The sequence below is a fragment of the Komagataella phaffii genome, chromosome 3 (assembly GCF_000027005.1).
Source record: "Komagataella phaffii GS115 chromosome 3, complete sequence".
Classification (NCBI taxonomy): domain Eukaryota; kingdom Fungi; phylum Ascomycota; class Pichiomycetes; order Pichiales; family Pichiaceae; genus Komagataella; species Komagataella phaffii.
Genome location: NC_012965.1, coordinates 896,113 through 922,456, shown reverse-complemented (window position 1 = coordinate 922,456; position 26,344 = coordinate 896,113). Strand labels below are relative to the sequence as shown.

General features: G+C 40.5%; 19 protein-coding genes across 19 annotated transcripts; 9 read left to right on the top strand and 10 right to left on the bottom strand.

Moving 5' to 3' along the window:
* Window positions 1–167: 167 nt before the first annotated feature.
* On the top strand, window positions 168–2,546 carry PAS_chr3_0484 (uncharacterized protein; the record flags this gene model as incomplete). The annotated part of the gene is made up of 1 exon (XM_002492667.1): window positions 168–2,546. One exon carries the CDS (start codon window positions 168–170, stop codon window positions 2,544–2,546), a length of 2,379 nt encoding a protein of 792 aa, XP_002492712.1.
* A 144-nt stretch (window positions 2,547–2,690) lies between these two features.
* On the top strand, window positions 2,691–4,100 carry PAS_chr3_0483 (Conserved phosphoesterase domain-containing protein; the record flags this gene model as incomplete). The annotated part of the gene is made up of 1 exon (XM_002492666.1): window positions 2,691–4,100. One exon carries the CDS (start codon window positions 2,691–2,693, stop codon window positions 4,098–4,100), a length of 1,410 nt encoding a protein of 469 aa, XP_002492711.1.
* Window positions 4,101–4,155: 55 nt separating this feature from the next.
* On the bottom strand, window positions 4,156–4,911 carry PAS_chr3_1193 (uncharacterized protein; the record flags this gene model as incomplete). Its single annotated transcript, XM_002492665.1, has 1 exon — window positions 4,156–4,911. One exon carries the CDS (start codon window positions 4,909–4,911, stop codon window positions 4,156–4,158), a length of 756 nt encoding a protein of 251 aa, XP_002492710.1.
* Window positions 4,912–5,060: 149 nt separating this feature from the next.
* PAS_chr3_0482 (Putative alanine transaminase (glutamic pyruvic transaminase)) lies at window positions 5,061–6,593 on the bottom strand (the record flags this gene model as incomplete). Its single annotated transcript, XM_002492664.1, has 1 exon — window positions 5,061–6,593. The coding sequence occupies one exon, from the start codon at window positions 6,591–6,593 to the stop codon at window positions 5,061–5,063; it is 1,533 nt and encodes a 510-aa protein (XP_002492709.1).
* A 754-nt stretch (window positions 6,594–7,347) lies between these two features.
* PAS_chr3_0480 (uncharacterized protein) lies at window positions 7,348–8,578 on the top strand (the record flags this gene model as incomplete). Its single annotated transcript, XM_002492663.1, has 2 exons — window positions 7,348–7,655; window positions 7,717–8,578. The coding sequence occupies 2 exons, from the start codon at window positions 7,348–7,350 to the stop codon at window positions 8,576–8,578; spliced, it is 1,170 nt and encodes a 389-aa protein (XP_002492708.1).
* Window positions 8,579–8,619: 41 nt separating this feature from the next.
* On the bottom strand, window positions 8,620–9,363 carry PAS_chr3_0479 (Hypothetical protein; the record flags this gene model as incomplete). Its single annotated transcript, XM_002492662.1, has 1 exon — window positions 8,620–9,363. One exon carries the CDS (start codon window positions 9,361–9,363, stop codon window positions 8,620–8,622), a length of 744 nt encoding a protein of 247 aa, XP_002492707.1.
* A 26-nt stretch (window positions 9,364–9,389) lies between these two features.
* On the top strand, window positions 9,390–10,358 carry PAS_chr3_0478 (Hypothetical protein; the record flags this gene model as incomplete). Its single annotated transcript, XM_002492661.1, has 1 exon — window positions 9,390–10,358. The coding sequence occupies one exon, from the start codon at window positions 9,390–9,392 to the stop codon at window positions 10,356–10,358; it is 969 nt and encodes a 322-aa protein (XP_002492706.1).
* Window positions 10,359–10,367: 9 nt separating this feature from the next.
* PAS_chr3_0477 (Hypothetical protein) lies at window positions 10,368–12,215 on the bottom strand (the record flags this gene model as incomplete). Its single annotated transcript, XM_002492660.1, has 1 exon — window positions 10,368–12,215. One exon carries the CDS (start codon window positions 12,213–12,215, stop codon window positions 10,368–10,370), a length of 1,848 nt encoding a protein of 615 aa, XP_002492705.1.
* A 167-nt stretch (window positions 12,216–12,382) lies between these two features.
* PAS_chr3_0476 (uncharacterized protein) lies at window positions 12,383–14,083 on the top strand (the record flags this gene model as incomplete). Its single annotated transcript, XM_002492659.1, has 1 exon — window positions 12,383–14,083. The coding sequence occupies one exon, from the start codon at window positions 12,383–12,385 to the stop codon at window positions 14,081–14,083; it is 1,701 nt and encodes a 566-aa protein (XP_002492704.1).
* A 31-nt stretch (window positions 14,084–14,114) lies between these two features.
* On the bottom strand, window positions 14,115–15,593 carry PAS_chr3_0475 (Transmembrane protein subunit of the glycosylphosphatidylinositol transamidase complex; the record flags this gene model as incomplete). The annotated part of the gene is made up of 1 exon (XM_002492658.1): window positions 14,115–15,593. One exon carries the CDS (start codon window positions 15,591–15,593, stop codon window positions 14,115–14,117), a length of 1,479 nt encoding a protein of 492 aa, XP_002492703.1.
* Window positions 15,594–15,768: 175 nt separating this feature from the next.
* Window positions 15,769–16,590, bottom strand: PAS_chr3_0474 (mitochondrial 54S ribosomal protein MRPL1; the record flags this gene model as incomplete). Its single annotated transcript, XM_002492657.1, has 1 exon — window positions 15,769–16,590. One exon carries the CDS (start codon window positions 16,588–16,590, stop codon window positions 15,769–15,771), a length of 822 nt encoding a protein of 273 aa, XP_002492702.1.
* A 168-nt stretch (window positions 16,591–16,758) lies between these two features.
* PAS_chr3_0473 (Hypothetical protein) lies at window positions 16,759–17,121 on the bottom strand (the record flags this gene model as incomplete). The annotated part of the gene is made up of 1 exon (XM_002492656.1): window positions 16,759–17,121. One exon carries the CDS (start codon window positions 17,119–17,121, stop codon window positions 16,759–16,761), a length of 363 nt encoding a protein of 120 aa, XP_002492701.1.
* A 236-nt stretch (window positions 17,122–17,357) lies between these two features.
* Window positions 17,358–18,032, top strand: PAS_chr3_0472 (Hypothetical protein; the record flags this gene model as incomplete). Its single annotated transcript, XM_002492655.1, has 1 exon — window positions 17,358–18,032. The coding sequence occupies one exon, from the start codon at window positions 17,358–17,360 to the stop codon at window positions 18,030–18,032; it is 675 nt and encodes a 224-aa protein (XP_002492700.1).
* A 54-nt stretch (window positions 18,033–18,086) lies between these two features.
* Window positions 18,087–19,157, bottom strand: PAS_chr3_0471 (Aspartic beta semi-aldehyde dehydrogenase; the record flags this gene model as incomplete). Its single annotated transcript, XM_002492654.1, has 1 exon — window positions 18,087–19,157. One exon carries the CDS (start codon window positions 19,155–19,157, stop codon window positions 18,087–18,089), a length of 1,071 nt encoding a protein of 356 aa, XP_002492699.1.
* A 196-nt stretch (window positions 19,158–19,353) lies between these two features.
* On the top strand, window positions 19,354–20,127 carry PAS_chr3_0470 (Hypothetical protein; the record flags this gene model as incomplete). Its single annotated transcript, XM_002492653.1, has 1 exon — window positions 19,354–20,127. The coding sequence occupies one exon, from the start codon at window positions 19,354–19,356 to the stop codon at window positions 20,125–20,127; it is 774 nt and encodes a 257-aa protein (XP_002492698.1).
* On the bottom strand, window positions 20,124–22,317 carry PAS_chr3_0469 (Signal transducing MEK kinase; the record flags this gene model as incomplete). The annotated part of the gene is made up of 2 exons (XM_002492652.1): window positions 20,124–22,198; window positions 22,248–22,317. The coding sequence occupies 2 exons, from the start codon at window positions 22,315–22,317 to the stop codon at window positions 20,124–20,126; spliced, it is 2,145 nt and encodes a 714-aa protein (XP_002492697.1).
* A 774-nt stretch (window positions 22,318–23,091) lies between these two features.
* On the top strand, window positions 23,092–23,760 carry PAS_chr3_0468 (Putative metalloprotease of the mitochondrial inner membrane; the record flags this gene model as incomplete). Its single annotated transcript, XM_002492651.1, has 1 exon — window positions 23,092–23,760. One exon carries the CDS (start codon window positions 23,092–23,094, stop codon window positions 23,758–23,760), a length of 669 nt encoding a protein of 222 aa, XP_002492696.1.
* A 35-nt stretch (window positions 23,761–23,795) lies between these two features.
* On the bottom strand, window positions 23,796–25,376 carry PAS_chr3_0467 (Acyl-CoA:sterol acyltransferase, isozyme of Are1p; the record flags this gene model as incomplete). Its single annotated transcript, XM_002492650.1, has 1 exon — window positions 23,796–25,376. One exon carries the CDS (start codon window positions 25,374–25,376, stop codon window positions 23,796–23,798), a length of 1,581 nt encoding a protein of 526 aa, XP_002492695.1.
* A 158-nt stretch (window positions 25,377–25,534) lies between these two features.
* Window positions 25,535–26,344, top strand: PAS_chr3_0466 (Protein involved in bud-site selection; the record flags this gene model as incomplete). Its single annotated transcript, XM_002492649.1, has 1 exon — window positions 25,535–26,344. The coding sequence occupies one exon, from the start codon at window positions 25,535–25,537 to the stop codon at window positions 26,342–26,344; it is 810 nt and encodes a 269-aa protein (XP_002492694.1).

Sequence of the window (26,344 nt, the reverse complement as noted above, 5' to 3'; positions counted from 1 at the left end):
TTCAAAATGGTAGGCACATGATCTGTCATGTGATAAAGGCAACCCGAAGTGAAGTGTATATTGTTAATCGTGCGGGGGGTGCGTGCGAAAAGGGAATGAGAACTGGAAGTTTGAATCAGCTAAAAAAAATCCACTATAAAGCTTCACCTGCCCCTGCTCTTAACACAATGTCATCCACACATGTATTTAATCCGAATGAAGATGTTAATACGGCCAAGCAAAAGAAGAGGAAACGCGCCACGGGTCATTTTGAGTGCACTTACCCCAACTGCAGCAAAACATTCACACGTTCGGACCACCTCTCACGACATCGATTGAATCACAACCCAACGAGGAGGTATGTTTGTAGCTGGGAAGGATGCGATAAATCATTTGCAAGAAGTGACGTTAGGGACAAACACTTCCAGAGGCACCAACAGAGGAATGTGCTTCCTTCACCTACAACGCCCGTGTCAGAGAAGGACGGGTCCTCCAGAACCATGGTGAAAGATGGATCCAACAAGGACATTTTCCGATGGCTCTTGAACACAGATTATGCAGTACAGGACTTCCTACCAGGCAAAGTAATAGAACCTCTTGATAGCTTTTTTTATTTTGATGTTGATCGCTCTCCTGATTCGGACATTCAAGATTTATTGATTGGATCAAAGGGCACTGACATAGTTCGTCAGCCCGTAGTCATGGAACAACCTGACGCTGCAGGAAAATCTCAGGAGAAAGGTCTGCATTCCAGCTATGTACCAGAAAGTGGACAGAAAGTTTCTTCGGATGGCAAAAATAATTTCAACAACTCGAATGGTGACCCAACACTAATTGACCAGACTTACTTTGACGATGTTCTTAGAGATAAGCTTATTCAACTTGTACCAGGATTGCAATACCATGCAGATTTTGAACCTGTAGTGATACGATACTGTCTGAATGTCTTTTGGACCGTTTTTCACCCCCAATACCCCTTTATTCATAGACCTACTTTCAAGTCAGCTGAAGCACACCCTCTTTTACTTTTGAGCATCATTATGGTAGGTTTGGGATTTGTTAACAAGAACCCTGATCATCGGATAGACTCTATTTCAATCACTGATAGCTACAGTTTGGGCAATATCATAGCTCACCCATTGAGGTGGCTTATCTGCTCTTCACACGAGTTCACGACTCCCCCAGAATTATGGATTATACAAAGCCTGATTCTTTTAGAAATCTACGAAATAAATTTTTCCAACAGGAAGTTGCATGAAAGGGCATATTTGCATCATGGATTGAAAACTCAGCTACTTCGGAGATCTCCTCTTTTAGGAGGTGATCCATTAAAGAACAAACAAGATGATGATGAATCAAACACTACAAATGCTCAGAAATGGTTAAAACGTGAATCAATGAAAAGAGCAGCTTTTATGTGTTTCCATTTGGATACCACTCATGGCGCAATATTTGGACACGAAATGATACTCAATTCCCATCAAATTAAGTTTTCTCTGCCATGTAACGAGAATTTGTGGAATCAGACGTTATCCGGGTCAGAGAAAATCAAACCAGCCATGAACTTTCTGGATGTGTTGAAGCTGCTTCTAAAACAACAGGATCCTCCATCTACTTTAGTTGAAACCTTTGATTTTTCTAGTAACCATTTGAATGAAAATCTGAAACTGAGTGGTTTGATTTCGGTTTTATTTCAATTAGAGGAAAAGGACATGGAGTTGAAACTTTTGGAGTGGGAGTCAATGAAAGCTTCTTGGAGAGACACCCTAACACTGGCCCTAGATTGGTGGAAAGATCACTTACTATCGCAGAAACTTTCAACATTTTCTAATTTGAGTGGAAACTATTGCACAGGTACGTCATTATTATGCGAATTCCCCGTTTACTTCATCTTACAGACGTTTATGAAGATGAAACAATATGATTTTATAATTTTCACAGGAGCACCAACTAGGATGAATGTCCGCGTGGGTATGAGTGATTATACGATAGTGGAGAAGAGAATTCGTTCCTGGTCAAAATCCAGCGCAGGATCTTTTTCGGTGGTTTTTCTTTACTTGTTTCTCATTGATTTATTGCTGGTCAGTGATGCTGAGAAACAAGATTTAGAATTTACATATGACCCCAATACCGATCCAATACTTTACAGACCCAATCTTGTGGCTCTATCGTTGATGATACTGTGGTCGTATAATTTTATTCAGGAGGGGCCTGAATCCACTGTCATGGCGAACCTTAAGGAAGGTATGGATGATTTGCCCATGAACGATAAAGATATTCCATACCAGGAATGTGGCAGAGACTACCTGAAGAGAATTCGCAATGAGCTGATGGTTGACGAGAATCAACTAAAACTATCATCAGACCTTAATACTATAAAACTTTACTCCAAAATAATTACAGGAATGACCCACAAGAATCGAATGGTTGGTCTCCTCAAGTTCTTCAAGAAAGGTTTTTTGAATTGCACTAGTACAATCTGCCGTGAATATGGGAGACTTCTAGAGAACTGCATATCCCGGAGCTTGGGGAGAAGACGTATTCTCTGTAACAACATGAACCAATAAATGAAATAAATTTAATGACTCTAAATAATATACGCTTTTCTCAAGTTGTAGTCTGTTGGCTTAGGTCCATCGCGAAGTAATATACCTTTTTTCGCCTGGCCTCATGGACTTCTGCGTTGGAACTATTGCTAGAGACGAACGGTTATGTTGTCAAATAGAAGATTTATCAAACAACTAGCCAATTGGGTGACAGCTATCACTATACTGATTAACATATATCTCTATACTTATCCAAGTTTCAATTCCGAAAGATGCTCATGGTCTACGACCGAAGTTAGAACAGGATCCTTAACAAACTGGGAAGGTTTGGTTCTCCAAATCCCCTATTTTGGCGATATTTTCCAGCAATATTTTCTAGATGAGTCCAAGTTGGAAGACAACTCTGATGATATCAAGATACTGGCGCTTGGCGATCCTCAAATAAACGGCAATTGGCCTAATACTCCTTATATCAAAAGACTAGATAACTTTGGTAATGACTACTATCTGGGCCATATCTACAGAACTATGAAAAGGCGGCTACTTCCATCCCACGTTGCGGTTATGGGTGATTTGTTTTCCTCCCAATGGATCAGTGATTCAGAATACTACAATAGAACGAGAAGGTATATGACGCGTTTGTTTCCGCAACCTGAGCAACACACGCTGGATGCCATGAATTTTGTAGACAAGCATGAGGACGTCGATTGGAGAAGCTTTTATGGATGGATGAACGGTAACTTAAATGACGGAAGCTTCCTGCGAGAGGAAGAGTATGCTTATTATGACATATACGACTGGACCGAGCCTCGTATCAAGGGTGAACCTCTATTTATCAACATAACTGGAAACCATGATGTTGGGTATGGTGATACAACCTACCAACATCTAGCCAGATATAGGAAATTGTTTGGTAAAGATAACTATTTCATTGAGTACGACAACGACACTGACCATCCTTGGAGAATCGTGGTTCTTAATTCTTTGGCTCTGGATGGACCACTATTACAACCAGAGTTTCAAAAGTACACTTGGCAGTTTGTTGAAATGCTCTCAAAACAAAATTATCCTGGACAAACCATTCTAATGACACACATCCCATTCTATAAGAGAGAAGGTTTATGTATTGACGGTCCGTTTGTGGAATATTTTACTGAGGAAAATGCATTGGAAGACTATAGGATCGGGCTACTCAAATCAGAAAATCATCTTCAATATGAGACTTCTCAGAAAGTATTGAATGCTGTCTTTCAAAGTGGCAAACCAGGAATTGTACTCACTGGCCATGATCATGAAGGTTGTGAGAACTTCTATTCCAAGGATGAAAACAACGTTTGGGTTGCAGATAAGACTGTAAAGAACAAGAATTTCTACATTAAAGAAGCTACTGTGAGAGCCATGATGGGTGATTTTGATGGTCATGCTGGAATCATGACTGGTCATCTCAACAAATCAACCGGTCTGTGGGAGTGGGATTACAGTACCTGCCCGTTCTCTGTACAGCATGTCTGGTGGGTGGGTCAAGTCGGAATTGCTCTCTCTATTCTGTTGCAGTCGATTGGATTTCTCATATAATTAGAGGGAAATAAAATGGCCCTTTCTTAAAATTACTAAACAACTTGCAAATAAGTCACAATTCATCATCAAAATCATCAGCCCAATCTATTTGGGTAGAAGTATACTGTTCCATCAGTTCTAAAAGTTCTTGGCGTTTAGTCTCATCCAATGCAAAATCCTGTTCCTGTTCCTGTGCTTTACTTTCTGATTGCTTCTCCAACTTGTTATCCCTCTTGTGAGGTGGTTTGTAGCCACCAGTCTTCTTCTTTGGGCTTTTCTTTTTGGGGGCGGTCACCAATCCCAATCTTTGAGCCAGCTCGTTACTTTTGAGACCTTCAGATGACTTTGAACCGTTATTCTCTCGAGGAGCGTGAACATACTCTTTCTTGTGGTTGTCAGGCTCTAGAGATACTTGACCTAGTCTTTGGGCCAGCGAATTCGTTTTCAAATCTACAGGAGGTGCGGATGGTGGTTCTTTCTTTGCCTCTGATCTGTGATGCTCTCTCTTCGGTTGCCTCTTTGAGTCCTTATTATGGGCGTGAGAGACTTTTGAAAAATCCCCACTGGACTCATGCTGGGCCACTTTTTTGCTGGATTTTTCTTCCAACGCGGGGTCTTTAACATTAGCCCACCTTGACACTAAAGGTTCGTTCTTGGTAAAAGTTTTGGCCTTTTTGGGCGTATCACTTGCACTTTGCAACCCTTGGTCCTTGGACAACTTCCCAGACTGTTTCACATTTTTCGACTTTGTTCTTCTTAAGGTGTCATCTACGCGAGCTTTCTCGGCCAATGAGTCTTCAGTAGCCCATTTAGAAACCAATCCTGACATGAAAGAGAAGTTAAAGCTATATGAGAAGTGAATACATGTTTTACAAGTAAAAAAATATAGAAGATGTTCCTCGAGAATGCGCGAGAAAAACACTCAGGCTGGGGGAGACATCCAACACCTTTAATAGCAGACATCATTAACAGAAGAGATCATTTATACTTTTGCATGAACTTCTTGTGGAAGACGACCCAGTCGTTGATCCACTCGGACCCTGGAGCAAGGAAAGTTGTTCTAATGTGATATGTTCCCGGCTTCTGTCCAAATCCGGAGCCTGGAACAGCACAAATACCAGTAGTCTCTAACAATTCATTGCAGTAAAATTCATCAGGTTCAAAGTCAAGCTCCTTGGCGGTCTTGATCGCCTTCTCAGGAATAGTGATTTTGGGGAAACAATACATGGCCCCTTGGGGTTTGCGGCAAACAACACCCTCCATGCTGTTGAACGCATCGTACAATTTCGTGGCCCTTTCGGCTAGGGAATCGTGAATAGCACGGGTCTCATCGTAATACAGTTTGTAAGATTCATCTCCTTCCTTGGGCGGGTTAATCATTAGTTCTACCAGAGCTTGGCCTGTCACCACTGGGCACAGAGAAATAGAAGAAAGCTTGGTGATCTGTTCTAACACAGATTCGTCGAAACCTATGAGTTCCATATAGCCACCTCTTTGCCCACATTCTCCAGAAATACCCTTGGAGGTCGAATGCAACGATGCCAACTGGATGTTCTTATACAAGTCGGCCTTTGGGCCTTGTAATAGATCTAGCAACACTTTTCTAACGGAAATGAACTTACCGTCAAAAATGTTTTCCTGATACACTTCATCGGCAATAACAACCAAACCATACTTGGCACAAACATTCAAGATATCCTCAATGGCTTCATAGGAAAGAATGGCACCAGTGGGGTTTCCAGGATTGATTACTATCAGGCAACGAGGGTCGATTCCTTTAGCTTTGGAATCCAGAATAATGGACTCTATTTCATCGCACTCGATGGACCAGTTGTCTTCCTCGTTCAAGTAGTATGGCAATGCGGTACGGTTGTTGAGGGTCAGTGTGGCAGTATAGAGAGGATATTGAGGAATCGGAATCAAGAAACCGGTCTTCTCATTTTGTCCCAGTAGAGTTAACAGATAAGTGACAGCGGTGGATGCACCGGTGGTAAGATATATTAGCTCTTTCCTGGCACAAGGATGGCCGTCTCTTCTGCTGATGAAGTCCGCGATAGACTGTCTGATAGAAGGGACACCTTGAGATTGGGAGTAGGCACCCACGGAACCAATTTGTTTCAATAAGCTTCTAGCACGCTCAATAATATCCTTGGGGAAAATTGAAGCAACACGAGGATCGTCCAACAAGGGCGGGTACTGCAGCAGGGCCAGGATTTGTCTGTAGAATGTTAATGGCTTTTGGTCTAATTGCTGTGGATTACCAATGTTGGCACTAATAATTTTGGTGAAAGGCAATTTATGGTCTACATCGTTAAGCTGATTTCTTAAAAGTTCTGCCTTAGTAGGAATTTTTCCTCTTACGGCATATTTGGCATTGACTGTATGAGGGTTCAAATCAGTGACGGTCAACTTTGGTGCGGGCTGAAAATCTGGTTTGATCTTCAGCCCCAACGAAACAACAGTTGTCGAAGACATATGACGACAAGGACGAATAAATTTATTAACTCTCATCTTCGAAATTCGGGCAGTACGGGGTTTAAATATCGGTAACTAGCAGAGCTTATCTCCAAATGTGGTGACTGATGAAAATGAAAAAAAAATTCTAGGCGCCGAACCAATTGACGATGACGCAGGCAGACTGACCAAGTAGAGATCCGTACACCACAGAAGTCTGCATTATTTTGCCAGTAAGACTTATCAGTAGCGTGACATTTAATTTGAGGGGATGGAACGGCAAGAGAGAGCATAGGAGTCAGGGTGGAAGAGTTAGAAAGATAAGACCAAGTGGTTCGATAGCTGACACAAAAAAGCAAACCACTATAGCAATGAAAACTAATTTTTGATGAGATGATATTTCATTCAAGTGCAGATTGAGTCAGCGATGACTAGCAATTTTGCGTCACTCACTGTAAACCAGTTGGCTGCTGCAAGATTACTGCTTTGAGATCTCCAAGGTACACTAATTACAATAATGTGAAAACATTTGTAATGCTTCGGGGAGTATCGGATGTACGCAAGACCCGCAACCCGTTTGCGGGTTTACTTTTTTATACAAAGGGCCTCCTGCGCATATGCGCTGGCTCGCGTGGGGAATGGGGTAAAAAAAAAATCGCGAGAAAAGATGTTGGATGGAAAAACAGAGTCATATGATCTGGAACGTGATCTGGACTTTTATTATGTAAGACGACTTTCTTGGTGTTAGGACAGTTCAATCTTTTAAGCTCATCCCACTTGTTCTATAAAAGGTGTAATTTTGCCACACATCATGTCCAGCTTGTATGAGATACTGGGAGTAGATCCCAGTGCAACGCAAGAAGATATCAAGAGGGCATACAGGAAACTAGCTTTGAAACATCATCCGGACAAAGTCGAAGAATCAGTCAGAGTAGAGAGTGAAGCTTTATTCAAGGAAATATCAACGGCTTATGAAATACTGAGTGACGAAGTGAAAAGAAGTCAATACGATATATATGGTGACACGGATGGTGTGCCAAATAGAAATGGCCCTGGTTCTGGGGGTGTTCCTGGGTTTGGGTTCGACTTTGACGATGCGAATCCTTATGGAGCTGACGAGTTCTTCAATTTTTTCTAATAATCATCATCAGCAAAGAGGTAGCCGTCCTCCGAAAGAAAGAAAGACTCCAGATGCAGTTATGGAGATGGAAATATCCCTTCATGATTTATATAAAGGCAAGGTAATCAAAGTCTCCTCTACAAGATCTACCATCTGTTCCAAATGTTCAGGTAGTCGACTGAGAAAAAATGCAGATTCAAATAGTATGATGAAATGCATGTTTTGTCACGGTTCTGGTATGAAGAGAGCAATGAGACCAGTTCAAAATGGTTGGGCCATTGAAGAGTATATTGATTGTTCTCATTGTGATGGGTCGGGGCTCCGTATTCAGTCTAAATTCAAGTGCAAGAAATGTTCAGGTTCAGGATGTGTCGAGGAAAGCAAGATACTAGAATTCAACATTCCTAGAGGAGCTGCTAGTGAAGGCGAAATCATACTGGAAGGAGAGTCTGACGAAAAACCAAACTATAAACCTGGAAATGTTATATTAAAATACACTACCAAGGCTCATGAGTACTTGGAGAGAAAAGGTAACGATCTTTACACAACTTGGAAATTGCCATTATGTGATTGTCTAACGGGATTTGACTACAAGCCCTCCATAAAAACTTTAGATGGCCGCTTTTTGATGGTCAATTCTCCCACAGGTAAGGTTATAACACCGACTACAGTTTTGAAGGTTCCCAACGAAGGAATGCCAATCTTAGACCAAGGAAGAAACTGGCTCTTCAAACAAAACCCCAAAGGTGATCTGTACATAAAAATTGAGATTGAATTTCCAAAGGACAATTGGTTCATAGAAAGAAATGAGATTACAAAGTTAAGGCTTCTTTTGTCCCATGATTCATCCTTCCCAAAGACTGAGATTTCTGAAGGAGATCTCAATAATGCCATTTATGCTGCTAATATTGAATTCCAATAATAATACATGAGTTATATATATAGAGAAGATTGTAAATAGCCCTACAGAAATATCATCCGTTCTAATTCCTGATTAGATACATTGAGATCTCCGTATATGTTTAGGTCGCTGTCGTTTTGCGAATGTAGTGGGAATGGTAGTAGCTTTTCTTTGTTTTTTTGGTGATCTTCTTCAATCTGTTCATCTAACTGTAGCAAGAAGTCTTCTTCCTCTTTTTTTAGCTCTCTCGAGTCGAGTTTGGGTATATGCTTATAATCTTGAGAGTACAGTGAATCTGTGTATGGCTTCAAATCCTGAAACTTTTCTATTCTAAATGTGGTGGGTTCTGAATATGTGATCCCCTCTGACTCGGTCTCTGAATCGGCTTCTCTATCGGATAGATTTGGCTCATCTAGTGTTGGAACTATTTCAATTTCATCCTGAGATTCCAGGTTGTTTTCATTCAAGACGGTCAGCTGTTTTGGATGAATCAGGTTCCTCTTGTCTAGGATCTGTTTGCTATTGACGTTTGTAGATCCCAATATTGTTCGAGGTCTAGCCTGAGAATCCGGTTTGACTTGCTTTCCAAGGCTCTGCCGTGATGTCAGGCTCTGCTTTGCATTGTCTAGCTTGTTCTCTTTATCTTGATACACAGTTGTTGTTAGTGGCATTGACAGTGACTGAGGAGAGTAGAGGATACCATCTTGTTTACAAACAGGAACACATACACGCGATAAACGCATCTTGCCTTTTCTGGTTTTAGTATTGATATAATGTGCATTTTTCCCTGATCTCATCTCATACATAAAGTAGCACTCATAAGGCACAATCAATGAAGGAGCAGTTAGAAAAACTGGCTTCCAATTTTCAGAAATCTTGTTTGGATGCCAGGACAATTGAGTACTCATGTCAATTTTTTCATAAAAAGTTCAAAAAATGCCAGAATCCTGAGAAAACGGCTCGACGAGAGTACCTTCAAAAAGCTTTGACCTACTACAATGCCCAATTGTCTCAGATGAACGAGACAAAGCACATACCCCAGGAGCTGTTCAATGATATATATAGCATAGCATACTTTCAAAATCGGCCTATAGCTGAGAGATGCCCTCGGTGGTGGAGACAATTCATGTATGCCACAGATGAACCATTGCAACGGCTCTATATCAACTCCCTTTTCAAAATTGAACATCGCATTTATAAGGACTTTAAGGACATTGACGACAAAGAAACGCTCCGTGAATACGATGCTTATTTCGATAAACAGCATAATAGTCCGCCGGTTTCCATATTGGAGAGTTTCAAAGACCTGTATAACTCCTCTGACCAAGAGTCCACGAATTGCAAAAATTTGCTTGATGGATCTCTATTGCAAGCATTTTATAAGGAGAATGGAATTGAAGATCTCCAAGTCGCATTTGACGAAGAAACAAACCAAAATGTCAGGAAATTGTCTCTTTTCACGCAGTCTCCGTTGTTCAAAGACAAACTCTATTACAAACGTACCAACCCTCCCTCCATGAAAATAGAGTTTCCTGGAACTGTTTTCGGACTTCCAATCGCACTTAAACGACAAAATGTTAAAAAGAGAAAGAAATTGCAAGAATTAAGGCGGTTCATGTTGAACGTGGAGCCAGTAGCTATTGATGATCTCGACTATTTGGACAAGTCTATAGACATGGACATAGATGCAAAAATTAAAAGGAAAATACAAGTCTGGGTGAGAAATAAATATGCTCTCGACGAGGAAGGCCAGTTCATAAGATCAAGGTTTTGTAACCGCCCTGCAGATAATGTGATTTGATTGTATGGCTCATTTTAGCTTGAAATATAGATACTTCTTGCGATTTGAGTCTATCAGGAACCCTGCTTCATTTTTGTGCGTCATCTTGAATGATGTTGGAATAAATTCGTCCCCGCTAAATCTGCTCAGTTGAATAGGGCTGCTTTCAATTGAGGTTAATTTCAAGAACTCAGTAGCTTGGCCATCGGATGCCAATATGAAAGTTGAGTTTTCAGAGTAATGCATGTAAGATATAACGGACATAGGAAACGAAAAATGACGATGTTGCACATCGGCAGTGATCAAATTAATGGAAATCAATTCCAGTGCGTCTGGGGTGTTTGTTAAGACGATAGTTTTCAGATTATTGTGCGTTTCAGAATCATTAGTAGAATACAATGTTGAAGAAGGTAACGTGATGCTTAGAGGGAAGTCTTTGGAGTCTGTTTTTACTTTAAGTTCTTCAACAAAACTAGCCGTAATTGTGTTCATGTCTATCCTGATGGTATTTTGAAGCGAAGACAAGTCATCCAAAAATGCATGCATGACGGAACTTGTTAAATGGTTTGTAAGAAATTCAGTCACCTCCTTGGTTTTAATTTCCATATCTGGTGTATCATCAGTCGTATATTCTAGCAGGACGTAATCTAACCATTCGATGAAATACTTAAATAGTCTTTGCTCATGATTGATCTTCCATATGAATAGATAAGTCTTCTGTAGTAGATCCGTGCAGCCAGAAAGTAACTTTTGAAGCTGTTGTTTCGTCAGTGGGGTTGTTGATCCCTTTAATTCGTCTAGCATAACAATTATTCTTTCTAGACATGGTAGCAGATGACTGAAGAGAGACTTCTTATTCCCTTCGTAACAATTTACTGCCAGTTTGATCCACCTTCTGATGTTTTTGTCTCCTAAATAATCAGTAATCCAAGTTTTCAGACAGGGATGCATAATTCCTGTCAATAACAAACCGTACAACAAGGAAATACCAGTTTCGTCGCCTTCCGAAGAGATAATTTCTTCTTTCAAAAGATCTAATAACTTATGGTTAAAATCTAGGTATGGCTTAGTTTCATGATGCAATTGCTTTAATACTTGATTAACATATTCGATCAACGAGTTGATCTTGCTGTAGCTCAGTCCCAAATTAACAATATCTCTTTGCTTCAAAAAGTTCAAACTAATCTGCTTGAGCAGGGTACTCCCATCTCTATTGTATAAGAAGTAGAGAGTTGAAAGGTCATCCGATTCGAAATGATGCAGGATAACGTCATTGGAGTCAAACTTGACCAAGCTTGCAATTTGAAAGAACCCTAATAGACTAAGGGAGATGACGTTATTGTAATTGGTCAACAAATAATTCAGTGTGTTATCTTGCGTTAAGTACTTATCTTCATCTTGTAACGATTTATTCATGAAGACGGTGTCTGTGTTATTCAATGGGGTTAATTTTGGCAACCCTTTTGCCAGGTTAAAGTCAAAAAACTTCTCCAATTTTTCTTGAAGAGTTGGTTCCGAGTCTTCGGAACTTTGGGACTTTATCTGTTTGACATTAGGCCAACTCAAAAATGAGGCAGTTGGCCCGCCTGTGTTATTTGCAGACTCAATGACATACATTAGCGTTCCCATATTTCCATCATAAAGTCTTATTGAACCATCTTTTAAACTGACTGCAATGATCTTGCCATCCGGTCGCCAACATTGACAGATAATTTCACTCTTCAAGCTCACTGACCAGACTTTTTGGGAATTCACACGAAAAACACTCAATTGCAGGCGGTTTGCTGATATTCCTGAGATAAGATAAATGGTGGGACACCATTGGTAGTTTTCTTCAGGGGCGCTCAGTGGCAATGGCTTCTGATATATCTCTTCCATGATTTCCTTTCAGCTTTTGGACGGGACAAGGTTCCAGATCCATGAACAGATCGCGTTTACGCTACCGTCCGATGGGGAAAAGATTATATAATCAGATACCTCATCTTTTCATCATCTCCACTTAACTATAAATTATCACAACTACTGGTTGCTGACAATCCTGAAGGATGTTCAAAAAGGACCCAGATTTGAAACCACTGTCTAATCTAAAGAATTCAGACCGAAAGAAGCTATTCGCAAAGGTTGTGGAAGATTACAAAGTTTCTAATGTGCCGATTGACTATCTTTTCCCCAGTGACTCCAAACAGGGCAACTTCAAGTCACCGCTTAAGATTTCGGGAACTATCTACACAGATGCAGAGAGTACTCCAACGTGGTTTAAAACGAAAGATTCCAATGTTCTGCCTTCCATAATGACGCTGTGGAGGTACCCTTCCCTCATCCCAATAGTTCTAACGAACGACATGGTTATCGGGAAACTGATCAATGGAGCAGACTTAATGTTGCCAGGCTGCATTCCTCCTTTTGACTCTAGGTGTGTTAAGGGGAGTATTGTCGGAGTTGCTAGTTATAAACAGCCAAATGTTGTATATGCCGTGGGGGAGTGTTTGCTAGGTTTAAGTGATGTGGAGGAAACTGTTGGTAAATCTGGTGTTGCCGTAAGAGTTTACCACCATTTCGAAGACCATTTGTGTCAATTGGCAAAAATCACGCTTAAACCTCCCAAAGAAGAGGAAGCCTTAGAGACTATCCTTCAGTTTCAAGATGTGACTTCGGAACAACCAGTAGAAGAAGATGGCTTGCACAATAATGCAGAAGCCCTCAATAGTGAGGTTCAAGACGAAACCATCGAGCATGAGGCATCCGATTCTAATGAATTGGCGGAAGTTTTGACGGAGCTAACAGTGGAAGATGTCGATATGTTTTTTGAAAGAGCTTTGCTTCAGACCATCACTCAAGACAAAATCTCACTTCCAATTTCTGCATCTAATTTCATGAACCATATCCTCAAAAATATGCCCCCTATAGACTCCAGCCTGGTTACTATGAAGAAGACTTCTTGGAAAAAAACTAGTAAGTATTTGAAAGCCATGCAAAAACTAAAGCTGTTAGATCTAAAGGGTAAAGGGGAAGATCTAACAATTATTTCCGTAGCAAGTTCTGACAATGAAAAAGTCAGGAAGTTTGTGCCATATACGGTTAAAAGTGTCAACTCGTCTAAGCAGAGTCAGAACAAACCTTCCAAAGATAAGCTTACCATTCTGTTTTACTATAAACCCAATAGTTGCACTAGAAGTTTCTTTAATGACAATGATAAAGTGACCAATGTTTTATACTCGCAGCAAGAATTGAAGAACATTTTAAATGAGTATATTCGAAGCAAAGATCTAGTGCGAGAGAAGAATAAGATATTTTTAAACCCTCCTCTTCAGGAAATTGTCAAACTGAAAGAGGGAAGAACTATTGCACGAGACAAAATATTTTCTGAGTTCCTTAAAGGTTTTACTATTAACCATAAGATAATTCCAATTAACACTCCAGATGAAGAAGTAGAATCAATCAAGATTAAAAAAGGGAATGTTCCAAAAGTGGAAATCGTGACAGAGATGAGGATTGGCAGGAAAGTCGTCACAAGAATATCCAATTTTGAGGTCTATCACATAAAGGCGCAGGAACTTGCCAATGAATTAAGAGTCAAATGTTCCGGCTCTACCACCATAGGGGAAAATATCCAAAGTAAGTCGACCGAGGTTACTGTACAAGGACCTCATGAAAAGATCGTTCAAGAGTTGTTGGCAGCAAAGGGTTTGAGTCCAGCTTGGTTCAATGTGACTAACAAACTGAAAGCAAAGAAAAAGAGAACTTAAGTTGAAAATGTGAATGGGAATGTATTCAATTTTACTTCTTCATGACTCTCAAGAACATTAAGCAAGTAATCATAACGATTGGACCAATCAATGGCAAATAAACAGCCATTTTGTGCTCATCTGGGAAGTACGCCTGCTGAACCATGTTCTCACTAAAAAATGCTCTGTCTGATTCTTCGATGGCTTCGTTAGATAGCTTTAGACTATCAACAAATTCACGAGAATTAAGCTTGTCAATAGATTGATTGATGTTTTCTATAGCAGAATTGACATGCTCTATGGTGAAATCTGGAATATTGATTGTGGATAACCTCTTGGACAAAGTGATCAGCGATTTCAAGTTGTCGACTGCCAACTGCAAGTTCTCTATAATTTTCAATCTCATCATGATATCTACACGTATCTGAGGAGATTTGGGTGTTAACGATTCTATGTGCTCAGGTACCCCGATCAGCTTGTATAGTTGAGAAGTAAATATGTCCAATATAGGCATCAAGTCGGTTTCAGAGAGTTGGTTATCCACTATATCGTTTAGAATAAGAACTCCCCCGTATTGGGCTATCAAAAAAGAGTTGTGCTCGGAATTTTGAACTTTCAACGGTCTGGTATCTTCAGATGGAATGTAAATGATAAAGTTCAACGTTGGATCCGTGGTGGTTGAATCTTCCAATCCCCAATCGGAATAATTGATAAAACTTGATAAATTTCTCTCAGTTAACAAATACTGACCATCTTCTATTATTAAGTTATCCTTGTTAATGTTCAAAGAAGCAAAATAGATCACCTGAGTTTCCACTCGCAAGTCCAGATAAGTACGAAAGTTTTCCAGGGCACCATCCAAATATCTTTCAAGACTGGAAGTATCCCAATCAATCGGCAGTCCGTCGCCCTTGAATAAGTTGAAGGTAAGCTTCAGTTTATCTTTGAATGGAATTTCAAAGCCAGAATTAGTGGTTAGCAACCCTTGATGAACGGAGATCTCATACTTGAGTACCTCATCTAGAATGACTCTTGAAATGAAATCTGGTACCAACTTATTGACAACAACATTCTCACTATTTCTTATTACAATTCTCCTCTCATAGGGGGAAATAAACAGCCCTTCGCCATTAGGATCTTCTGAGTTGACCAGTTCAATTTGATAATCTAAATCACTCTTCTTGGGCCCTGAAATCAAAGAAACGTGATAATCCACGTCAAATGGATGCTCGCTGGACAATTGTGCCAACTTTGAATCAAGTAACTCCTGTGTCTCCAAAACCAAATATCGCATAGGTTTCGGTAGTTCGATATAAAAGGGGATATCATAGTGAATTTGTGATTTGAGAGTAGAGGACAGATTGTTGATCTCTTCCACTGGAAGTTCCGCTCTGTATAACGATGTAGTGAGGAACCAAAGAGGCACGCCTAGTAACACAATGACTGAGAAAACCGAAATAAAGATAAGAGTTCTCAGCGATCTCTCCTCCTCCGGCTCAGGGGGTAGAATCTCTGATTTGGATTCAGACATGTATGCTGTTTGGTTGAAGAGATGAGAGTTTCGATTGTAAGCGAATTTCCTGGGAACCAAGTGTATTAGGTAAGGATATTTCAAGTGTTATTTCAAGGTATCACTGAGTGTAAGCGACTCCTCTAAGCTCCCAATTAGTTCACTTTATCTTATCTTAGTTATCATATATACATGTCTAAAAGTCAATTACTATTCCAGGACCGTGGGTAGATGTAATGGTGGTTTCTCCAAAAAGAATAGGTTTCTTGGTTCTAATTCTGGAAATGCTCTCCTTGATAGCAGCATTGGCCTCAATGATATTCTCAAGAGTCTCTTCGTCTGTGAAGTTCGTACGAGCAACAGGAAGACTGAGTAAGTTGTTGCGCTGCCTGAATGGCAAGCTACCATGGGATTCAACAACAGCCTTCTGCACATCTGTGATTACCGTTCCTCTTTTAGCATTCGGCATCAAGCCTCTAGGACCTAAAATACGGGCAATTTGATTAAGAGATGGCACAATGTCGGGGGTAGCAAAAGCTTTATCAAAATCCAACTGGACCTTCCCATTCTTGATGTCTTCAATCAGTTCACTTCCTCCAACCAAAGAAGCTCCAAATTTAGTGGCTTCCTCCTGCAATGCTGGATCGTCAGAGAATACTGCTAATTTGGTCTCTTTCAAAGGACGAGGAAGTTTTACTGAACCATTTATGGGTGGAGCACCTTTATCGTTCACAATGACTGAACATATGGAAATTACAGCTTCATTGATAGGAAATCCTACCTCTGCTGCCCTCAGATATCTTAGAGCTTCCGGGATTGTCATGTATAATGGAGACTTGTTGGCTGGTTGTTTTGCTTGTAAACGAAGTAAGGCCATTCTCTTTGCCTCTTTCTTCTTGGAGTTATCTTGTGAAGCTTGCTTCTTTGGAGCATAAGCAAGACCCGTAGTAGAAAATAGCCTACAGTAGCTGCTTACTGCAACAAAACCACGCCCTGGTATACTTCTGGCTAATGACATGGCTGTTGCAAGGTTGGACGTGGAGGAGTGAGTTTCTTCAAATTTTTCCTACTACAAATGGTCGAGTGAAAAAATATGTCTGCTTATATAAGCAATCAATAAAAGGATTTCAGTATTCGATTCTACATTTAAACTATATACACATCAGATGGGCGACGGACAAATGATTCAGTGGGATAGGTACCATCTTCCCTTTAGCTGTCTCCTGCGAATCACCTTTCGTCCGCTTATGGATCTCATTCTAGCTAAAAATCCTAATCTTCTCTTTCTTTTTAATGTGGAAGGTTGGTATGTGTTTCCTCTGTTTCCACCTCTAGTACCCCATCGTCTTTGTGAAAATGAGCCGACAAAGTTATTGATAAAAGATAGTGGAGAAACTTCTTGAACAAGGGACTGTGATTGTATATTGGTAGGGTTGGCCAATTGGGGCCGTTGCATAATTTGGCCCAGTGTTCTGAACATATTTCCATTAGCACGGTACATTCCGGAAGCAACATTTGAAGCCATCTTTTGATTAACCACTCGAAGCATTTTCAGCTGGAAGAAAAGAGATGGTGAAGGACAACTTGGAAGAATAAGACTGAGTAGTTACGAACCACTTTTTTGCTGAGTTCGTTGGTAGTTTTTCGTACTATGCTTTGTCGCGAAGGTAAGTTTAGGGGAGAAACTTTAGACGGAGCGATTCAATTATAGTGGGAAGTTCTCTTGGAGGAGAACCTCATCGCCTCAAACTATAAAATTTTCAGATCGAACTGAATCAGTGCCCCATGAGTCTACAATCTATAGGCCGAAATATGGCTGTCTCACATCCAGTATCCATAAACGTTACAGGACAACAGCCCCTGGAAACTGAAAATGTACAAGAGCTGCTTGACGAGTTTATTGCCAAAGCGGATGAAGAAACGGCTCAAGAGCTTAACTTTATGGCTCTTAACGATGGAACTACTGCTACTGCAACTAACAATAATGCAGCCAAAATCTCTCAATTGAAAAGATTACAACGAGAACTAAGAGGTTTACCTCCTTTGCTGGATGCTCCAACTTTTGGGGAAAAGCCCCGTAAAGCGGGATTTGAAGGTGCTACTGCTGACACAGGTAAAATTGAAGCAGGAGTCAAACTGAATAAAAAAATCAAGTTCGACGATGAGCCTGTCACCGTAGAGCCAGTAATAAATACTGTCACGAATTCTCAAAAGCATGTGATAGAAGAGGAGGAAGAGGAAGTACTTAAGGAAGTTGAAACTGACGAACAGCCTAAACCAGAAGCCTCTGATTCTGAGTCCGAGGAACAAGAAAGGAAACGTAGGAAAAAAGAAAAGAAAGAGAAAAAGGACAAGAAGGAGAAGAAGGAGAAGAAGGAAAAGAAAGACAAGAAAGAGAAGAAAGAGAAGAAGGATAAAAAAGAAAAGAGAAAGGAAAAGAAACAGGAATCTAAAGTATAATATCTCATGTAAACTATTTATAGATGAAAGTACGTTAAGCTGAAGTCATCAACCTTAAATGAGACCCTTTTTCAACAGGATCTCTCCAATGAGTACTCCAGAACCAGCAGCTCCGATGATTGTGTTGTGGGACAATACTACCATCTTGAAATCTAACACTGGATCCTCTCTGATTCTGCCGACGCTAACTCCAAACCCATTATCACGTACACGGTCTAACCTTGGCTGTGGTCGGTCATTTTGTTCCAAAACGTGAATGGTGTTCTTGGGAGCGGATGGACAGCCCAATTTGCTGGCCTCACAAACGTAGTCTCTAAGACATTGCTTGACTGCCTCAACACTTGGAGGGGGTCTTCGTTCGAATCTCAGGGAAATGCACTCAGTATGACCATCAATTACAGGAACTCTATTACATTGAGCGGAAACTTTCATTGCGTCTTCACTAACAAGTCTGCATTCCATCTTATCCTCGGAGAGTCCTCCCAAAATCTTTCTGGTCTCCCATTCCATTTTCTCTTCTTCACCACTGATGAATGGTACAATATTGTCTAATATATCTATTCCTGGAACACCTGGAGAAAATCCGGCTCCGGAAATAGCCTGTAAAGTAGTAGTTGTCAGGAGGTCAATTGGTCCAAACTTCTCCACCAGAGGTTTCAAAGGAGCAACGAGCCCAGCAGTGGAACAGTTAGAAATGCAAATTTGGAATCCCTTTTGTCCAGACTTAACTTTCTGTTCAACAATTTCCAGATGCTCTGGATTGACAATAGGAACGATCAAAGGAACGTCTGCCTCTCTTCTGTAGTTCTTTGCGTTAGAGACAACAGCTAAACCACTAGAAACAAATTCCTTTTCAATTTCTCCAGCATAATCGGCGTCTAACCCACTGAAGATAATGTCACAGTCCTTGAAAGCCTCAGCTTTGCACTCTTGAACAATGATATTTCTTGCGGACTCAGGCAAAAGATCAGTTTGCTTCCAGACGACGGCATCTTCATACCTCTTTCCAGCAGAGCGAGAGGAAGCTCCGAGAACAGACAACTCAAACTCTGGATGATCGCTTAGTAAAAGTATAAAACGTTGGCCAACACTTCCGGTTGCGCCCAAAACACCTGCTTTCTTCATTGTAGTATAAAATATAGGAAGACTTAGAAAATAATGAGTCAAGGATTTTTCTCCTATTAAATAGAGTTCGCGCATCACCGGGTGACATCACCTCGCCATGTAATATGGGGGACCCGTTGAGCGTTCTCCAACGCCGTCCAGCAAGAATTACCCTTCTTCTGCAGCTCCGTCTGGGGGAAAAAAGAAAAAACGCAAAATGTCCCTATCAGATTTCACATTAATCGGAAAGGATGATGTCTATGACCATGTATACCTTTTATACTCAGACTCGAAGCTGAACAACGATCTAGGCTATTACCCTAGTAAGGCGGATAAGTTTGTGATACCCATCGGCGACTTGGATATAGAGGTTGAACAGTCCAAGTCCGGAGTTTATTCCAGGCATGGCACAGGTACGACTGGGTTTTACCTCTGGAACGTTTCCCCTCTATTTGCAGAATGGATGTTGTACCATAAACATCCCCTAAGCGATATGTTCAATGGTTGCGGAGTTGTGGTTGAGTTGGGGTCAGGGGTTGTTGGAGTTTTGGCATCAACTCTGAGCACCAGATGTGAACTGTTCGTAGCTACAGATCAAAAACATGTCTTGAAATTACTGGCCAAAAATATAGAAAACAATAGACAACCGAAAGCTAATACCAAGATTGTCGAGTTTGATTGGGAGAATATCGAATTTGGAGTTTCCAATTTGGAGTCAACTTTAGAGAGAAGACAAGTTGATTTCGTCCTGGCATTTGATACCATCTACAATAGCTTTCTTCTAGACCATTTCATTGCTGCTACAAAGACTATTTGTAACAGTGAAACAATCGTTGTGGTAGGCATCCAGTTAAGAGACGAGGATGTATTATCAGAATTCTTGGAAAAAATGTTGGATAAGTCGTTTCAATGCTATCATGTGGACCAAGAATGGCTATCTTCTGATTTGAAAAATGGATACAGTATATATTGCTTCAAACTGTGTTCTTAGTTATGTCTGTCCAAAAGAGCAGTCTTCACAAATTCATGATGTGATAGGTCAGTGGCACTACTTCTTTTGGTGTAATCACTCTCCAAACATGATTCCAAGAATGATCTGGCCAAGTCTGAAGCTGTGGGCGGGATTTCAGGACGAGTTTGCATTCCGATTTTGAAAATCGCTTGCATTTGACTAAAATCAGGGAAAGGATGTTTCCCCGTAAACATTTCGATGATTAAGCACCCCACAGACCAGATATCAGCTTTATTGGTATAAACTGTCTGCTTGACGACCTCCGGTGCCATCCAATAGACGGATCCTTGTAGTGACGCTCTTTTTGAAGACGGTTTCAGGTCACTCATTCGTTTGGATATACCAAAATCTGAAATCTTTACTGTTCCTTTGGTGTCAATCAGTACATTGGCACCTTTGATATCTCTGTGAATGATTTGTTTTTCATGTAGATAGGCTAAACCTGACAAAACTTGTTTTACAAAATTTCTTATTAGTGGTTCTTCAAAAGGACCATAGTTGTTCAGCATTGAAGACACAGATCCTCCTGGAATATACTCCAAGAACACATTGAGGAATTCGTCATCGATGCTAGATCCAATACATCGGACAACGTTTTCATGATCAAGTTCTCTTAATAAGGAAATTTCTTGTTTCAAGGATTCTAGCATATTTTGTCCATGAGCATCATTGACTGATCTAGCAGTCGGTAGTTCCACCTGCTTAACTGCCATCAGCTCTCCTGTGAAGCTATTAATCCCTAAGAATACGGTTCCAAAACTACCAGCACCAATACGAGCACCCTTCAACCAAGATTGGGGCCCTCTTTCTTCCTCTATGGAGAGCTGCTTTAGCATATACTCGTCGTCACCAGTATCATCATCATCACATTCCTCAAATAATTCAATAATCGAAGAGTCTCCTTCATTAAACTCATTGTGTCTTTCATGAACTGAATCAGAAAGTTCATTACTAGAATTTGCCTCATGATTTGAACGAACTGTGTGCTCGTTGTATTCTGGCTCCACGGTATCTCCGTCCTCCTTCGTGATTCTATCAGCAAGAACCTTGCCAATTGTTTTCCTCGTGCTTGAACTGATGATACTAGCCCTATCACCTGCAATGTTACTCATAGCATACCGGGAAAGTGACGAGCTTAACCTTGAATGATTACCGCTGTGATCACTGAAAATAGAGGCATTGGAGAACTGAGAAGACATTAACCTTGAAATTCTCATTGAGTTCCTTACTGAATTCCTCACAGTTTCCTGTAGTTTGTTAACCTTTGTATCTGGGAAATACTCTGCCAGGTTTGTTGAAATCAATTCACTCGGAGGTCTTTGTCCAAAGAAGTTATTCAAGGACGGTTTTCCTTCAGTAGACTCCTTGATTACGCTATTGTCATTTTCTTGAGCTAAACCTTTATCTGAATTCCTTGCCAATTTCATAGCCGCTGTAGAGGTTTCGATTGCTGCTAATGTAGGAGACTCAGTCTTTTTACACAAAATGATTCTGTTCCTTTCAACTCTATCTGCAGAATGGCACACTGTGACTAATTCAATGTCGTACATCAAATGAAGTTCTTCGTCATCATTGACAAAGTATGCAGCACACAAATCAGGGTCCATTTTCAAATCCAAACCTTTTAGAGCTTTTCGCTTGATGGACATGGCATTGAAGCATCCTCGTATGTCAATTTGTTTCTTGGAACCGTCGAGATTGATGAATGTCGCCAAAGATTTGGACGACTTTTCATCAGTAGTAGATTTCAAACTAGAATGGCTTCGTCTTAGCTGATTTCTAGGTGATTTCTGAACCAACTGTTTTGTTGGGGACAAGGGAGAAACCTGGTTGCCAAGTGCATCCTTCTCCGACAACGATGTCTCACTAGCGTAGTCGGGTAGAATGATCTCACTCAATCTTTCGAGAGGCAGTATGGTTCTGAGCCTCTTGAGCCTTAGTCTCTGAATTTCATTCTCTAATCTTATTCTTGGACCAACTTTATCGATCCCAAGATCAATCAAAGCCCCCTTATCTAGATCACACAGTAGATCTGTAGTTATACCATTTTCTATGAATGTTAGATGATATTCAACGTTGGGGCGAAAGTGAATACTTACCCTCAAACCTGTCTAAATATGCTGAACACTGAAGTTCATTTAGCCAACTGGAAAGATTTAACTGTTCCATTGCATTGGATCTAATAATAGCTGAAGAGTGGTCCGTAAATCGTCAACCTCAGCTTGAGCGATAAGTATGATGCTGATGTTAGGATGTTGAAACTGATAGCGATTTCACTGTTGGTATTAATATGTTTAGGTAGGGCATTGAAGTGGGAAAAAATGACCGGCTTGGTCAATTAAGTTTGTAAAATCTATTTATAGAAGACAGTGGCTAGTAATTGGTCAGAAACGTACAGTTCACTTGAGTTTCAACTGATGCAATCCAATTGAAACTGGTCAAAGTAGAACATTTTTCGTAGTGGGTTGAAGTTTCTTCCCGTTGGAGTATTGAGTAAAGTTAAGGGGTCCACGAAATAGCTAAATTTGTTAAACTTCTTAAATCTGTAAAGCCGAATGGTCTCTTGAATGGCCGGGTTGGGCTGAAAGATGAAACCAAGCAGGCGGTGGCTTGAAGAAAATGAAGTAAATTAAGTCTTAAGCTACCCAAAATTTTCAATAACTACATAAGCCTCTATGGCCAAGTTGGTAAGGCACCTCACTAGTAATGAGGAGATCATCAGTTCGAATCTGATTGGAGGCATGATTTTTTTTACATTACCAATATTTAATAGTTATCTCTTTTAGTTCAGCTTCCAGTAAGTCGAACATTCTATCCTCTTAGTAAGTAGTAACGGGTCCAAAGCCACTGATTTGGGAGCAATTCCCCCATCCTTTACGAAAATCTTTCATCTGAAAATTTAAAAAGTCGAGAAAGTCTCGTTCTCCTACAACCACGCCTAAGATGCCAGAGCCAAATGATGAACCACCCTCCGGATTCAATTGGTGGAGGAGAACTTTGAGCTACAAGACAGGCCTGGGTTTAACTCAAGAAGAAAAAGTAAAGTATGAGAACGATCTCAAACTCAAAAAGTCCAAAGATGACTGTGCCAAGTGCTACGAATACAGAGACTGGATGTTGCGGTATTCACCAACGGTAAAGTTCCTGATGGATCAAATTTCTCAAGCAGGGGGGCAGATTTCTGCTAAGGATATTGTGTGCGACGAATGCGATGATTTGAAAGGTGGAGGGTTTCATCCTGAAATTGGAATCCTTATTTGTCAAAACAGGTTGATAGACAAGTGGCATCTGGAAGACATTGTTTCTCATGAGTTGATTCACGCCTATGACAACACCAAGTTCAAAGTGGACTGGTTTAATTTGCGTCATCACGCTTGTTCTGAAATTAGGGCGTCGTCACTCAGTGGTGAATGCAGGATAATGCAACAGTTTTGGAGATCATCAATTAGTAGATTCAATAGTGGGCATCAAGATTGCGTCCGAAGGAGAGCTGTTCTAAGTTTGCAGGCAAATCCTAATTGTAAGGATAAAGAACAGGCTGAAAGTATAGTTGATGAAGTTTTTGAGAGCTGTTTCAATGATACCAGACCCTTTGAGATGATCTACCGATGACTGTGTTTTGCCCATGTAAATAAGTATATCCCTATTTAAAACACTAAGTATAGAGAGCACAAGAGGCTTGGCCCAGTAGATATTCCCAGCCAGAAAATAGAATTTCCAAGGATTTTTCGATCAGCCATGAATTTTGTCCTGGAGAGATAAGTGAGAGGAATTTGGGCCATTTGAAAATAGAGTAAGTACCCTCTGAACTTACCAAAAATCACATACATAGTCAGTTCATGAACGAATGAGCTTAACAAGAATGTGAAAAGGGTCGCATTGTACCTGGACAATTGAAATGCGCTGATGGAGCTATGGTATACATGTCTCAACAAAAACCGATGAACTGGCAAGTTCCAATCCCGAGCAAATTCATCCCATGAGACAGAATTCCACCATTCCGAATAAAAGGATCTATCTGCAAATCCTGTCAATTCAGCAACAGCATTCAATATCAATTCCCAGATGAGATAAAACACCAACATATACATTAACAAGAATGGTGGAGCCATCTCCAAAAGAATGAAGACATATGGAGAAACTCTTTGAGACACAGGTAATTTCCTCAATTGGATCGCTTCCAGAGCCAACGGGTATAACCAACTTTCAGCAACCAAAATCATTAAGAAAATCACACCGAAGATGCCTAGCATCTTGGTCCCAACATACTTCCACCTGATCTCGTTAGTTAATGGATAATCAATCTCATATACAACGGTTGGGTACATGGTGTACCAAAACCAATTTTTCAAGTTCACGTTAGATGGGAACGGAGATGTGGTGCTTTGACTAGTAAGTTCAAACTTGCAAAACTCCACTGATTTTTGAAGAGCGGCAGTGGTCTCTTTATCTAATTTTTGCTTTTTATTGTTCAAATGCCGTTGTGAAAAGTCCAGTTCTTTCTGGATTTTGAACAGATACCCATTATAAAAAGCGTATGAATGCATCTTCATTAGCATGACCAATGAGTGCAATAATAAAAAAATCTTTCCAATCCAAGGAAACTCCATCCTCTTAGCTGTCAGCAGCCAGAAAAAGAGGAAACCGCACTGGTAAACGTGCTGCAGGTACATGCCTGTATTATCCCAATCAAGATATCCATTTTTAATCAGTTTTTGGAGGAAAAACGTAGCATACATGCTAAGGTACATCAACAGATCAGCAAATCCGACCTTGATTAAATCTTTTTGCATTATCCTGATGATATTGGAGGTGTAAATTCTTGTGTTATTTCTTTCGTATTCCACTAATGTTTTTAAAGCTAACATTCCCACAGCCATCCATGCCAGAATAAAGAATCCCCGAAAGGGAGTTTCCATTATTGATGAGTCAAATATCGACCGTGACTGATTGAAACTTATGTCACCGAAACGGGACCTCAATTCCCCCTTCTTATCGTATCGAGTAGATATTTGAGCGTTCTTTTTGATAAGAACCAAGTCATGGCTCTTTAAATCTTCCATAATGTCGTACTCTTTTAAATCCTCTTCGAAGCCTGTCATGCTGCTGCCAATTTCCTGACCCTTCAATGGGAAATTGTGTATCTTTGAGCGTTCCTTTTTAGCATTCCTTTTAATTGCCTGCATCTGAGTGTCAGAGTCGACTCTCGCCACTGGGATCGGCATCATTAAATGGAGGTGAAAGTTTGATTATTCAGTATTTCGGCTTTGAACGGTAATTTATGGAACCGAAAGAAGCACCACATCTTTCATTATCGAGCATCCATACACCACCATGGATAAGCTTTGAAAAAAAAAAATCCGCTAGGATAATCTGACTACCAACTATGTCACGTCCTGAGCAGTTGGCACCGGCAGAGGTGTTTTATAATGAAACAGAATCTCGCAAATATACCAATAATACACGTATCCAGCATATTCAGGCGAAAATGACACTTCGGGCCTTGGAATTGCTAAACTTGCCGAAGGACACGGCTAATTTCATTCTCGACATAGGGTGTGGGTCAGGACTTTCTGGAGAGATTTTAACAGAGGAAGGAGATATGTGGATTGGAATGGATATATCACCTGACATGTTGGCTACTGCTTTGGATAGGGAGGTGGAAGGAGATCTGCTTCTGGCAGATATAGGGAATGGAATTCCCTTCAGAGCTGGAACTTTTGACGCAGTGATATCGATTTCTGCAATCCAATGGCTGTGTAATGCCGATACAAGTAATGCCGATCCAAAGAGAAGATTGTTGAGGTTTTTCAATACGTTGTATGCCTCACTGAAAAGAGGTGGTAAAGTTGCAGCACAGTTTTATCCGATGAATGATAATCAGCTGGATCAGATTCAAAGTGCCGCCAAGGTAGCAGGATTCCAAGGAGGTGTGGTTATTGATGATCCGGAGAGCAAGAAGAACAAGAAGTATTACCTGGTTCTATCCGCTGGTACTCCAGATGTTCAGATCAACTTAGAAGGAGTAGTGATGGATGCTCCCACCAAGGAAAGAAAACTTAATAAGAAACAGATGAAATTAATGGAGACAAGAAAAGACTACATCCAGCGTAAGAAAGAAGTAATGAAGAGGAGGGGAAAGAGTGTGGCCAACGACTCCAAGTTTACAGCCAGAAAGAGAAGACCAAGATTTTGA